We start from the raw sequence: 15,063 nt of genomic DNA, 5'->3' as shown, positions 1-15,063 counted from the left end.
GGATTAGTGAGGGGTCTAGGGTTTAGGGATTGGGGACAGCAGTAGATCTGCAAGCAGGGAATTGGGCAGCAGCTAAGGAGAGTGAGCAGCAATAAAATAGGGTGGAGAGCAGAGGAAAACAAGATAAAACTGCACGCAGGGGGGTGGAATGCCTAAATTGGAACAAAACTAGGGTTTTACTTGCATTGTCTTGAAACACTTGTTGTGAAACACATTTCAGAAAGGAAATGTTTCAGGACCGAAACGGTTTGGGCAATTATGTTCTCCAAACCTATTGGCGGCTGATGATCATGTATTGTGAAGGCATCCAAAGGATTCAAGACTACGACCATTGGCTCATCCACTGCCTACTTCGTACTTATGTTGCTATGTAACTAATTCCTCAGAGACCCTTCTACAAACCTTTTGGTGCTTGAGGAGAAGGTAGTGGTGGAGTCCTTTTGAGGTAAGCTAATTTCATAGAGACCACTGCTGTAGCAGGTGCTTCAGGAGACATGTGGCTCCTGCCCCACCTCCGTCAAACTTGCATTCTTTTTGGCCTGCAATTAGCCTTTGCATCATCAAGTGAAGTGACCATATTCGTGGTATGAATTGGGGAATAATGCAAAAAGAGTGATATGCAGTAGAGGCATGGAAATTCTAGTCCAAAGTTAGGGGAATCAAGAATGGGATCACTCATCTCCCATGGCACACAAAGTCTGATGCAACTTGGGCTAATATATGTTTTTTTTGGAACCTGGAGTACAGTCTGTAAGGCATTTACTTCTTGATAATCAACAGACTGTTCTCTTTTTTTTTTTTTCGTAATGGATGTTATAACAGACTGTTCTCTCTCTCTCTCTCTCTCTGTGCAATAGACATCTCTTGTTTTTTTCGTGAATAAATGTATATTAATGTTGGAATATTTTGATCCAGCATTCAGGCCACATCCAAAAAAAAGGATACAATTCTCACATCAGGCTTTCTGGCCAGCCATGAAAATCCTGTCAAGCAACAAAAAATAAAAATAAAAATAAATAAATAAATATATACATGACTATTGCCTTCCTGAAAGAAAATTTAAATAGGAAATAAACAGAGCAACTTTAACTAAAAGATAACAGTAAGCCTAGTACTTCTTGTCATATGATCTTGGGCTATGGTTCCATGCAGCATTTTGTTCTCTTGTCCACAAGGATCAGGATTATGGTAACTAGAATTTGCCTCTCTCTCTCTCTCTCTCTCTCTCTCTCTCTCAAAGAAAGAAAAGAACAAAAAAGCACCATCAAATGCCTACAATAAATTGTTTGATAATCACCTTGAACTCACAGTTGTTCTCTCTGCAACATACATTTTGTTGTTCTTTGATCATTGTATAGAGAAAGGTATGAGCTTAAATATCAGAAAATATCAGAGGTTAAACCTTAAATGCGATTTTTGTGGAGGAGCAGGGCAGACATGAGAACTGATCTGGCTGTTGAGTTATTATTGTTCACTTTCGGCTGCCGAAAGATAAGTGGCTTATTGCTTTACTTCTTGATATGATCTTGACAGGCAAGAACTGCTGGGAGTGTTGCATATGTTCCTCAAACATCGTGGATCCAGAATGCGACCATTGAAGAAAATATATTGTTTGGATCAGCCATGGATTCTTTCCGTTATCGTGAAGTGCTCTATGCGTGTGGTTTAGAACCCGATCTTGCATCTATGGACTATGGAGATCAGACAGAGATAGGAGAGAAAGGGATAAATTTAAGTGGAGGACAGAAGCAACGAATACAGCTTGCACGGGCTGTTTATCAAGATTGTGACATTTATCTTCTTGATGATGTTTTCAGTGCTGTTGATGCGCACACAGGCTCACATTTATTCAAGGTATCAGCCATACTCTTAAATTACATACAAAATCCAGAGCAGATTAACTTTGACCTGAGAGGGAAAGTGTAACATGCTTGCACTATTTTCTTCAGAGAACCTCTCTGTAAGAGTTGTTTGAGTAACAAATTGGTGCTGCTAATTTTGCTAATGCTGAAATAACCACAAGCATACATGCCAGAATCCTAAGCTCTTCTATATAATATATTGTAACAGCAAGATTGAAGGCTACAATTGTTAGATATTTGATAATCATCTTAAGTTCACACTTCAATGTCCAAAGATGAGGGTCAACATTGTTTGGCATGGGTTGCTTTTCAGGAATGCATATGCGGCATCCTCAAGGGAAAGACTATCTTGTTGGTGACTCATCAGGTTGAGTTTTTATCAGGAGCAGACCTTGTAGTGGTAAGAAACTAAAGTTGTGAAAATTGGGATGTTGTAACACATGCCATGATACACTCTCTATTAGTGTACTAAGTTAGCACGATAAAAATCAGATAATGTTTACTTTGCTTTCATGCTTTCATTTTTCATCTCTCCTGTTGCTCTATTTGCCAGCTATAAGTTTTCATGCTTTCACTCTGAATACATGTCATAGGTGATGAAGGATGGGAACATCATACAATCCGGAAGCTACCATACAATTCTTAATGAGGGTACTGATTTTGCCGCTTTGGTTGCTGCACACCATCAAGCAATGGATTTGGTTGACAGTGAGAAGGTGAAAAATCAGGGTGTGAAAACCCATGAAAAAGATCTGTCAGAGAGGCTAAGCTCTGATAGGTTGGAATTGCTAGAAAAACACTCTATTTCTTCAGGACAACTAGAAAGGCTACCTACATCAGATTCATTTGCTGATCCACGAGTGCCAGAGGGCTCTTCAAAACTTATTGAAGAGGAGCAAAGAGAAACTGGTCGTGTTAGCTGGTCAGTATACTGGCTGTACTTAACAAAGGCATTTGGTTGGATAACTGTAGTTATCCTGTTAGTGAATCAGTCCTTCTGGCAAGCATCTCTTCTAGGAAGTGACTACTGGCTTGCAGAGGAAATACCTGAAGATTCAAGTGAGGCAGTTAATAAGAGCAGGTTTATTCCTGTTTATGTGCTCCTAAATGTTGCCGCTTGGATTGGAGTGCTGATCAGGGTTGTTGTGGTGGCTGCTTTTGGTCTGAAAACTGCTCAAGTATTTTTTATGGACATGCTACGCAGCATTTTCCGTGCACCTATGTCCTTTTTTGACACCACTCCATCTGGAAGAATCCTAAGCAGAGTAGGTGCTATAAGTCTCCCAGTGATTGTTCTAGCTAAAGATGTTTTGCATAGAATAAATTTCCTAAACTACAGTGAAAAAAATATCTGATCTAATGGAGAAGGGAAGAGCCCAAACAGAAACTCAACATTTAACTCAGCTGGTTGAAACCTATTTTTTCTCTCTTCTATGCCACTTAAACTAACAGGCTGAATTTTCTTCACAGTTTTCCTCAGATCAAACAAACCTTGATTTTACTCTCCACTTTTTCTGCGGTGGTTGTATCAGCACCTATTTCAGTGCTCTTGGTGTGATCATTGTCATATCAATCTCGACTTGGCCAATCATATTCCTTGTAGTGCCTCTTGCTTGGCTCTACTTATGGTATCAGGTGAACAATCTGTATATTATTATGACTCTTTGTGCAATGTATAGAGAAGTAAAGAAGTAATCTGATTATCCAATCTGATGTTTATCACAGAGATTTTATATTTCTTCTTCGCGCGAGATTACACGACTTGATGCTATAACCAAAGCACCCCTCATTTACCATTTTTCAGAGACAGTTGCAGGCATTGAGACCGTTCGCTGTTTTAGAAAGCAGGAAGAATTCTCTCAGCAAAATGTCAACCGTGTCAATATGAACATGAAGATGGACTTCCACAATAACACAGCAAATGAGTGGCTGGGTCTTCGATTAGAGTCTATTGGTACAGCTATATTGTGCACCACAGCTTTCCTCTTTGTTGTTCTCCCTGAGAATTCTATCAAAACAGGTATATCTTACTTCAAAGTTTTTGGGATATCAGGAAAGTTTGTGTGATAGAAAATGCTGATGAATGCTCTTTTGGCATGTCTTGGGAGTGGTATATCAAGTCACATTAGCTTGATATTTCTTGCACTTAAATGAGACTTCATTTTGAATCTAGTCATGTGTATGTCCCTGAATGTGTGCATGTGCATGCACGCGTGTGTGTGTGTGCGTGTGTGCATGGGCACCTGTGTGAGAGTTCGTGGATTCTCAATGCTCCAGATTGCAAAAGCAACTTTTTGAAACTCTGTCTGAGATGTATATACCGCTTCTAATCATTATTTATATGACAATTTGGAAATGTAAACTCATTCTTGTAATCCGTCTTTCTTTGATGAATTACAGAAACAGTAGGACTTGCACTATCATATGCCCTTGGACTCAATGCCTCATTATACTGGACAGTCTGGCTTACATGTACAATAGAAAACAAAATGGTTTCAGTTGAGCGGATCAGGCAGTTCACGAATATACCAAGTGAAGCTGCATATTGTATTCCAAATTGTTTACCTTTCCCAAAGTGGCCTGACATAGGAAAGATCGTGTCAACCAGACTGAAGGTATAAGCAGCACTGCTGCATGTTTCTTATGTTTGCTTTCCAAATGGTGCTGTTGTGCTTAATTGTGCAACTGCTAAGGGCTTCTTTCTGCAGCTGCGTTACCGTCCAAGTACACCACTAGTACTAAAAGGTGTATCCTTTACCATACAAGGTGGAGAAAAGGTTGGTGTTGTTGGAAGGACTGGAAGTGGGAAATCTACACTGGTTTTAGCTCTATTCAGGCTGGTAGAGCCTGCTGGTGGCCAAATCTTAATTGATGATGTGGATATTACTTCCATTGGACTCCATGACCTTCGAAGAAGATTGGGTATTATTCCACAAGATCCAGTTCTTTTTGAAGGAACCATTAGGATGAACCTTGATCCTCTTGGAGTCTATACAGATGAAGAAATATGGAGGGTATGCCCAAGCATATTTTTATTCTTGTTCATCTTCATGCTTATCCTTTGGCACACCAAGTCTGCAAGCTGCTGTGTTTTAGTAAATGGACAGTATTTCTTGAATTGCTCTTACAAGTAACTAATGCATAAATTGTGTATATGGCACATGTAAATTGACGATGAGAGAGAGAATGTGCATGGTCTACATTCTGTCTGCACATTAGTGCGTGCGTGCGCGCGCGCGCGCGCGCGTGTGTGTGTGTGTGTGTGTGCGTGCGCATTAGGAGAGTTTTCCTTTCATTAGGGATTCTGTATCATTAAGAAAAATTGTCTGAGAATGCATGTATACAGATCAATATCATGAAAAACCAAGGTTTAGTAATGAGAATTGAAAACCAAGGTTTATTAACAAGACTCAATTATATGCAGAGATTGGAGAAAAGCCCATAATCTCTTGGACTGCATGTCTTAAAATTTACAACAATGAGGATTTTAACCATTCTTTTGTCAACAAGTATTGAGAACCAAGGTCAGACTTGAATATATGTGATGGAGAAAAGCCTTTAATCTCTTGGAGTGGAGTAACGAGGCATTTTAATATTCTTTTGTGAAACACCATTCAAAAAGCCTTGATAAAGACCCTACAAATTTCTAAGTTGAAGGTTTTTGTATTGACTCTGAAAAGTGCTTTTTGTGAAGAGTAATATTTATGTATTTGTGTATGCATTGACATACATAAGGACAGTTTTGGAATTGTAACCTGGGAGAGGTTGCATATTAGATTATCAACCTTCTTTTATTTTGAGGATTTATTCTACAATAAGTGAAGAAGACAATCATGTACAAAATACAAGGCATACATGAAAATAGAAAATATATAAGAGGGATGCAAAAGAGAGCAGCACCTTGGATGTCTATATCAAGAGAAGGGACTAGCCACATAGAGACAGAATAATGGCATGAGTGTGAAATAAAGACTAGGCAACTAGGTGTACAAGATAGCACATTGTAGCATTTTACACACTTGAAAATGTTGGAGTAGATATTCATGTCACTAACATGTATGAGACCTGGATTGCATGTGAGAATCCACTGGGTGCATGAATCCATAGGCTTGTGCTTGATGATAGTGTTTAGACACGGATGGAACCTAGGAAATTTAGCTTGAATGATGCACATATGTTGAGTTGCAAGATAGTCTTATGAGCTTGGTTTCATGTCTCTATTGCTGCTCCAGAAGCTATGCATAGAGTGACCCAACCTAGCTACCCAAGTACTCAAGTCAAAACTACAATGACCTACCGACCAAAAAGATATACACCTTACAAGGCTCAAATTCATTCAAGAGTTAATGCCAAACGTGGCAGAAGAAATCACAAGCACAAACCTATTTTTCAAGTACACTTGATTGATTCAATCACACGATAATTCCAAGGAAATAGAGGGAATGTGACAAACGTAAGGGTGCAAAAAGAGCTAGGGCTGCTAGGAGTAACAATCATGTTCCAAGTTATAAAGATGTATCATTAGGGTTCAAGGAGACTCAGGCCTCTTGTCAAGAGAGAAATATTTTTCCAAGCCTTTGAGTAACAATGATAGGACAATCCCTTGTTAGATTTTATAAATCCAATGCAAAACAAAGAAATGAGGACTCATGATTGCAAGGCTCTTTACTAGAATTTCTCGACTTCTCATTTAGTTTCCACTACAATCCACTTAGAAGAAATGTTTTCACATAAAATTTCTTTGCTTTAGATGATGCGATTTTTCTCAAAAAATGTATAACTCCCCCCACTTTCTAAAAGAGAGGAATTGAACAAGAAATGATGTAGCTTTGCTCTAGACAGCTCTGAGACTAGTACCTCAGACCCAAACAGCTCTTGCACTTAGTGTGCAATTCAATCTCACAAGTAGATGTAGCATTAGAGTTGGCCTTACTAACTATCCGAGAATGATTTGGGGCTCTAATATGACCTTATTTGTTGCAAGCTAGGATGATTCTCTATTCAAGTGTTTTGGATGACTTTTATTCTCTTAGCCTTTTCTTTTGGCTTTTGGAGTTTGCATTTTGTTAAAGCTTTTGATGTAGTAAATTGTTTTTGCCAAAAATAGGGCTCCAGGGGTAATGTTTAGGTGTTGCTCAAATGAATGTTGTGGCCAAGGCTGAAGACAGGATGATAACGTTGCAAACTGATAATGAGGCAGTCCATGAGAATGAGGGCAGCAGGCAATTGTTCTAGTTGAACTAGCTTGTGGCAGCACTCAAATTCAGGTCTCATGGTGGCATGTGCTTAATGTTGATCAGCTCATACAACTGAAATCCTTCCTAATATTGACTCACCTTGTCTGCCCTTGGCAAGTGCTCCTCAAGAAGTTGTCTTGGAAACCTCTAGAAAATTGATTGCTAGCCAATTTCTTACGAACTGAAATGTTGGCTATTTCTAGAGTTGTTTCTTGGGATGGAAAACAAGACGCTTGCCCCATTGGCCCCATTGAAAAGAGTGACCAAACTTGCCCTAGTCTTCATTGTTGATGCTTTGGAACTCTCAAGCACTACTTTGCAATCATTCCATTCCGTGCCATGGAACTTTCATGTGCCTAGAGGGTATGGTGATCTTTGGGCAACAGTTTCAGACTTTTTACTTGTTTGGCAGCCCTTTCCTTCCGTGGACTTGGTGGGATTGAATAGTTATCACCAATGGTAATGGATCCCCCTTTAGATTGCATATCTTGAAGCCAATCCTGGCGGTAAGTCATGTGGGAAGAGGCCCCACTATCCACGACCCAAGGCTTCTCAAAAGAAGAAGCAAGAATTGTACTCTCCATCTCAAACAAGTACACAAAGACAGACTTAGTAGTAGTGGGTGTAGCCTTCGAATCCTTGGACTCCTCCTTAAGCTTCAAATGGGGATACTTTTGCTAGCACTTCTCCTCAGGATGAGTGCCCTTCCCACAGTGTGGGCACTTGGGCTTCTTCTTTTCATCCCCGGAATCATCCTTCTTGTCCTCTTGTTTCTTAGCTTGTGGTTTCCCCTTCTTTTTCCCACCTCTAGAACCTTTGGTAAAAGCCTTTGTGGAGCCGGATCCACTAGTCCCCAACTCTTTGAGATGCTTATCATGCTCCAAGAAAACAATGAAAGCTCCTCCCAAAGAAGGGTATCATTTTGGGGCCTCGAAGTCAGAAAGTTGGTGTAGAAGACATTTTACTTAGGAGATCGTAGTTGAGTTAGTAGAATAATGGCCATATCCTCTGAAGATATCATCCTCTTGAGGGATGCAAGCTCGTCTTGCATATCCTCTAGTTTGTTGATGTGATCCTTCATAGAAGGAGAGCCATCAAAACTGAGCATCCAAAGCTTCTTCTCCAAGGAGATCGTGTGGGCAAATATCTTTTGATGGTAAAGAGATGCAAGCTTCTTCCACACCTCCGCTATGGTCTTCAACATGGACCAAGATAGAATCTTGTAAACTCATAAAGAGAAACGATCCGGCTTGAGAGTTGAGCCGATCCCAAAGGGTTGCACGATTCATTGATGACCTATGTGTGGGGTCTTCCATGGGCCGGGGAACATGAAGAGAAATAAACTCCCAAAGGTCAAAGGTGTCAAGAATGCACTCCATCTTACATGACCACAGAGAATAGTTGGAACCATCTAACTTATCTTCTTTGGGCAAAGAAGGAAGCACGGGGCTTGTACAATGGGTGCCATGTAAGGCATCTTTAGGTTGGTAGACTGCACCTTATGAGAAACATGAAGGGATGGAGGAGAGAGGTGCTCGGAATGGGGAGTCTGCACATGGGAATCAGACCTTAGATAATCTCGCCATCGCTTAGAAGAATGGTGAAAGACCTCATCCTTTGAGTTAGTAAAGTTGAAAAACTGGCGTTGAGACATCTTTAAAACTGCAATCACCCGGAAAGCTGCATTTAATAGTCAAACAACATGGAAATAGGAGGAAGTCAGCTACAATCAGGATGTAGATGGGCTGCCTGCATAGAGAGAAGTTGTCGCCTGTATCGAGATGCTGTTGCATGCACCCAGATGCTTTCGCCTACAGTTAGAGACTGTCGCCAAGTACAAACGGGCGTTAGAGAAACAAAAAGAACTTGTGTTTGGCAGCTAGATGTTGTTGCTTGGTTAGGGGATTGTTGCCTAGGCAATAGAGGATGCTAGAAGCAGTTAGATGTCGTCGTCTTGGTCTTTGCGATGGAAATCGTCTCTATGATATTTCATTAGGCAATGATACCATGTGAGAGTGTGCAATGGAAGAAGGAACTTGAACACAGAGAAAATAAGATAGTAGGAAGATGAAGGAAGAAAGAAATCTGCATTGACTGAAACAAATGCTGAATACAAACAGGACTGATCAGTCCTTGCACATAGCTTGAGGCATTAGTGAGGGCACCAGATTTGGCTGGAAAAGAGGATGGCAATAGTAGCACTGAAGATGGAGGAGTGTGCTTGGAGTTGGAGGAGTAGCATGCACAAGAAGATGATCTGCCCCAGCCAGCCAGCCTGCTATATATAGCAAGAAATGGGCCAAACTAGCCGACCTAATGCTGGCTGATTGCATTAAAGTTGGCAGCATATAAAATGTTGGAAAAAAATCAGCTAACATGGCAATAAAATTGGGGGGACAAGGCACCGATAGGGTGGCAAAGGCTCGGAAATGTTGAAAATGTTCACGAAGAGCTCCATGTCTTTGTTAGACTCCGATAGGAGTCACAACTGTCAAACTCTGACCCCATTAGAGAGGCATAAGAATTGATTCCAGTAAAACCCCATCCTTGATCTAAGAGGGAGTGGTGGATGGGTACATGTACTTGCTGTCTCAATCCTCAGGATATTGGCTAGTTGTCTAGAAGATTTGATTGATTGAGAGGAAATGCTTCTCGCCCTTTGTTGCTAGTTGTCTAGATGAACTTAGTGCCAATCTAGAGTCTATGTGGTGTGGGAGCTCCCATAGTTAGTGGCAAAAAGTGATTGCTCTGAGGAGTTCCTTTGTGACTATAGGAATTGCCCTTAGTGTTGCTTTCACAATGGGATGTGGGGGTGGAGGGCTTATGTTGAATCTTATGTGCTATCATCATCATCAATGGCCTTTCCATGATTGAGAGGAAATGCTTCTTGCTCTCTGTTGCTAGTTGTCTAGATGAACTTAGCGCCAATCTAGAGTATATGTGGTGTGGGAGCTCCCATAGTTAGTGGCAAAAAGTCATTGCTCTGAGGAGTGCCTTTGTGACTATAGGCATTGCCCTTAGCATTGCTTTCACAATGGGATGTGGGGGTGGAGGGCTTATGTTGAATCATATGTGCTATCATCATGACCAATGGCCTTTCCATGCCGTCCTAGCTATCATAATAATCTCTCTTTGTTTTGGTTTGATCAGTAAGTGGGCTTAGGCACTTGCGGTACAAGCTATAGCTCCATACCTATGCTCCATATAGTAGTGTAGTTGTGACGATCCGTGCTGTTCTTGCCTTGGCTGGTCATAGGAGATGGCTTGTCTTTCAGTTGAATGTGAAGTTAGTCCTCTTGAACACTGATTTGAAGGAGGAGATCTATGTAGAGCAGCCTCCTGGCTTTGATTCATCTGGTGGGAAGGTTTACAGGTTCAAGAAGGCCTTGTATGGCCTGAAGCAGGCTCCGTGTGACTCGTTTCTCTAGGCAAAGTTGGGATGACGCTCTAGGGCCGATCCATAGCTTTATGTGCACACTTCCGAGGGTGGTCGTGTGTTGTTTGTTTTGTATGTTGAGGACTTGATTGTTACAGGTGACCATGCCTAGAAGGTTAAAGAGACAAAGGTAGCCTTATATCAGAAGTTCGAGATGACGGATTCAGGACTTCTTCATTTCTTTTTGGGCCACGAGATTTATCAGACTCAGAGGGGGATTTTCATCTCTCAATAGAGAATCCAGTACCACTTCATTAGGGAGAAGCTTTTGGATGAGACCATCGATGTGGAATACTGTATGATCGAGGACAATCTTGCAGATTTGTTTGCGAAGGCACTTCCCCAGGCTCTACTTCACCGACGTTCCTGATCTCTCTGCCTTATTCCTTGTGCAAGATCTGAGATGGGGTGTTAGCTAGTCATCACCCGGATTAGCAGGGCCACGTGGCAGGCAAGCGCCATGTGGTAGGCAGGCAACCAGGTGCCACGTGGCATGCAGTTGGACTGCAACAGTCGGCTGTATTAATTGCAGCTGATTTGTATTTTCTGGCCATTATTTTCAGCCTATTTATAGGCTTCGTCTCTAGCAAACTTTGTGAGTTGTGTCCCATAGATTTCAGGCTGCAGACCGTGGAGACTAGCCTGGGGGCTGATAGAGACTGTGATCTTTGAGGTGGAGACATGCGCAGATATTCTCTCTGCACATGTGTATAATTCTGCATCCTTATATAACATTCTTCATTGCAGATTTTCTGTGTTTCATTCTCTTTTTCTCTCTCTCTTCTCTCTCTGTTCACTCTTTGTCTTGGTCATTCGCTTCCGCATTGTTTCATTCTGACATAGCCTTCCTCAATCTTAGTCCACCTCATGTTCAGTAGATGACTTCAGCTCTCACTCAATTTTCACTCTACCTTCTTGGCAGCCATAGCCAGCCAACACTTGCCTCACTTGGAGCTTCTAGATCTCTTTGTTCAAGCCATAACTTGACTAGCTCTCTTCTAGGGATATCCTCCCTAACTCAAGGCACAACCTTCCATCATACCAATTCATGACATTAAGCCCTCATCTCCCTAGCATTGTGTAATCTCAGGCTTGCTGCTTAGAATTGTGTCAGTTTTGGTCGTACATTCTACATGGACAGCACGGCCTGCCATTGGTCGTGCGAGTATAGGGATTTTGAACTTGGCTTATGGGCGAACTTCTCACAAGAGCATTTTTCAAATGATGCACTACAGCTCAGCTCCTACTATAAGAACAAGATCATCTGCTGCTTGCTAACCCTAATTCCACATTGCTCTTTTGAACTTTAAGCTCTTAAAAATCTTCATTTCTCTCACGTACTTGGTGCATTGAAGTCCCGGCCACTCAGATTTTCTTAGTTTTCAGCAAGCACAACCCTCAAACTCAGCAAGAAGAAGGTTTAAGAAGATCAAGCATCAACATTTGACATTAAGCTTCAAGATAGTATCTCTTGATACTAAATAGTGTTGTTTAAACACTAATAGCTATTGTGTTTTAGGTACAATTTTTTTTCCAACTCTCTTAGTGGATTTATCTCAATTGTTGTTAAAGTTGATTCTCAGTTATTGTAGTGACAAACATGAAGATTTTTAAGTGGATGTCGTTTATGGGAAGTAACATGATTTTTGTTACTCATCTATACTACATGGAAAGATTGTTTGCTCTACTTGCAGGAGGAAACAAAGTTGCTCACACTCAAGTGCAATCAATGTTTTCATATGAACATTTTGAAGTTATTTCAACTACCTTGGTCATCATGCAAAACTCTAAGATTGTGGTATCTTTGCTTGGGGAGACCAGAAGAGCAAAGTTAAAGGAGAATCAAGCAAAGTGGACAACACGAAGCAATTAAAGTGGAGAGCATCAAGAACAATGAAAGGAAGATGTGCATCAAAGTAAAAGAAGGACAAGGAAAAGAAGATCTATCATGCTAAAAGAAAACGATAAAAAGCTTACAAAGTCATATCTAAAGATGAAGACCACAAGGGCTTGTCGGTTCTTGTCCTAAAATTTTACTAGATCTTTTTTTTTTCAAAATTGTATATACTTGCATTAATACTCCAATCATAAGCTTTGTAACTCTCATGTAACCTATGCATTACAACCTTTGCATACTTTGTGAGGCCTTGTGAAAGTCTCTAATTTTATATGGTTGGTTTTTCATGTCTACACTTAGCAAGGTTGTACTCATGACAGCCTTTGTATACTCCGTGCTTTTTATAGTTGTGATTGAGGCCTTTTTGTATGGAGCAATAGGGCAAGGGATGTAAAGAAAATACCCTAACACAGAAGCATAAACAAAAACCGTAGGACAGAGCACAGACTGATAAAAAAACACTGTTAGGGTTAGGGTAACTCAAAGACATTGAACACAGTGAATAAATGAAATGATATAACTACTAATAATATGATGCTCATGCAGCAAACACACTTTGCAGTGAATGAATACTGAACCTCAAACTCTTGTATCTCAACGATTAAAGCAGGGGTAATGAGCTGGAGAGTGTATCGTACTCCGAACGGATCCCTGATCGCAGCAAGGTAGCCTCCGGATGTCGAACACTAGCAAACGCAACAGTGAGAAGTTGGATTTGATGCGGACAACGAGGAGAGAGAAAGACTAAAAACGTAGGCAACAGGTGAGAGAAAGACTAAAAACGCAGGCATGATAACCTGGAGGAGAGAGAAAGACTAAAAACGTAGGCAGCAGGACTGTAATGATGTGGCACGTTGTACTGCAACAGGTCTGCATAGGAACAGTAGTCGCCTGACCGAAATCAGCTCCAAACTGCGTAAAGAGGGTTGGAAACCAAGCATCAACTGATGGAGACAGCAATGGACAGAGTCAGCTGAGATGTTCTTCGTGAACAGGGTGTGGGCAGCAATCTGAAACACCTGAAATCTGCAAAAATGAGATTAAGGAAACAATGGAGGGCTAGCTGCCAATTTATAGAAAATAAGGGTTTTAGATCCTCTGCCACTTAACTCTCTCGATCCGCTCCTCGTTTTAGGGTTTTAGCTAAAATAAGCCTAAAATAAGCATGTTCTGGGGATGTTTAAGTAGCTAAGAGCAATTCTTAGCACAACCACCCCCTCTCAGGTCCAAAATAGGGCGAGAAAAGTAGGCCAGCATAAATTTTGATTTATCCCAAGGCATCCCATTCCAAAGCTGCTAGGGCATCGGACAAAGTGTGCACATCGGCTGCCCAATGGCCTACGAAGACTATAAAGGCGATGGTTATCTTACCAAGGGAGCCCAAGTGATCACCCTCTACCAAGGGTGCTCGGCGGCTACCCAAGGGTCTACCAAGTCCTGTAAAGGCGGATGGAATCAATGGACTTGTTTTTTTAAAAAACATTTATAAATAAATGTTTTGAAAATACACAAGTAATATAGGGGCAGCGGTCGATTAAGTGACATATAGGAAAAGAGAAAGAGAGTTTTAAACCCAAGTCAAGCATAAAACTAGCAAGCCAATCCCTCACACTGACTAGGATAAGTGCCTCTTTGGAAAAGTGGAAGTGGGCGCCCACATGCCGTGTCCGTGGTGTGATGGTTGGATTGCCCGCAAAGGCAATGGCACTCTGGTTGTCGCAGTAGACAACTATGAGAGAGTCACATGGAAAGTGAAGCGCCGCCAGTAAACTCCTCAGATAGATGGCCTCGATGGTGCCATTGAAGAGAGCCAGGTACTCAACATTGGCTGTGGAAGCCGCCACCGTCTCTTGCTTATGGCTGGACTAAGAATGGAAGCCATGCCCAAGGTAAAGAGGTAGCCGCCATGGGAACATTGGGTATTAGGATCTCTTGCCCAATCAGAATCAGTGTACCCCTGCAAACATAAACCAAAACCATATGTCAAGCCATAAGAAAAAGTACACTGCAAATAACGCAACACACGAAGAAATGCAATCCAATGTGACATCCTAGGTGCTGTGAAATACTGATTGAGTATGCTAACTGAGTAAGCTAAATCTAGCCTAGTGTATGCATTCTACAATAGAACGATAGGTGTGTGCATCGAAGGGCTGTCCTAGGATATTCTTCGACAAGTGGACAGCAGGATCAAGAGGCGTGGCCACTGCCGTATCTGATCCGAAGTGTACTGTTCCACAAGCTGAAGTGCGTACTTCTGCTGTGACACAAAAATACATCCTCCAGAACGAACTACCTCCATCCCCAAAAAATAGGACAATAAACCAAGGTCTGTCATTTCAAATGTAGCTTTAAGCTTAGCCTTAATTTCCGCTACAGCCAGCAGAATCTGAACCTGTGATGAGTAAGTCATCAACCTATAGTAGGATATAGCTAACCCCCTCTAGTGTGTATCGAACATATAAGTTCGGGTCATAAGGGGTAGAATGGAATCCATGAGTCTGTAAGAACTCATCCATTCTATGGAACCAAGACTGCGGCACTTGCTTCAGTCCATAAAGAGCTTTCTGCAAGCGGAATACTTGATCCCTAGGGTTCCCTGAAGGAAAGCCCGGTGGTTGCTCCACATAG

General features: G+C 41.5%; 1 protein-coding gene across 4 annotated transcripts in view; it reads left to right on the top strand.

Annotated features, from left to right (window-relative positions):
• LOC148020945 (ABC transporter C family member 4-like) overlaps nt 1-15,063 on the top strand; it is an 80,093-nt gene that overhangs the window by 43,766 nt on the left and 21,264 nt on the right. For 3 of the 4 annotated variants that reach the window (XM_087698765.1, XM_087698768.1, XM_087698767.1), the window contains 7 exons: nt 1,534-1,854; nt 2,176-2,262; nt 2,456-3,127; nt 3,333-3,497; nt 3,588-3,882; nt 4,263-4,477; nt 4,571-4,876. In XM_087698765.1, coding sequence (XP_087554891.1) covers nt 1,534-1,854; nt 2,176-2,262; nt 2,456-3,127; nt 3,333-3,497; nt 3,588-3,882; nt 4,263-4,477; nt 4,571-4,876 — 2,061 coding nt within the window. Of the gene's footprint in view, nt 1-1,533; nt 1,855-2,175; nt 2,263-2,455; nt 3,128-3,332; nt 3,498-3,587; nt 3,883-4,262; nt 4,478-4,570; nt 4,877-12,229; nt 12,678-15,063 lie in introns of those variants that run through there. The other variant, XM_087698766.1, reaches the window with a different exon arrangement.

Source organism: Lygodium microphyllum, chromosome 18 (genome assembly GCF_053477565.2).
Source record: "Lygodium microphyllum isolate KBCC chromosome 18, Lygodium_microphyllum_v1.1.10, whole genome shotgun sequence".
Classification (NCBI taxonomy): domain Eukaryota; kingdom Viridiplantae; phylum Streptophyta; class Polypodiopsida; order Schizaeales; family Lygodiaceae; genus Lygodium; species Lygodium microphyllum.
This window is presented reverse-complemented; position numbering and strand designations above follow the sequence as displayed.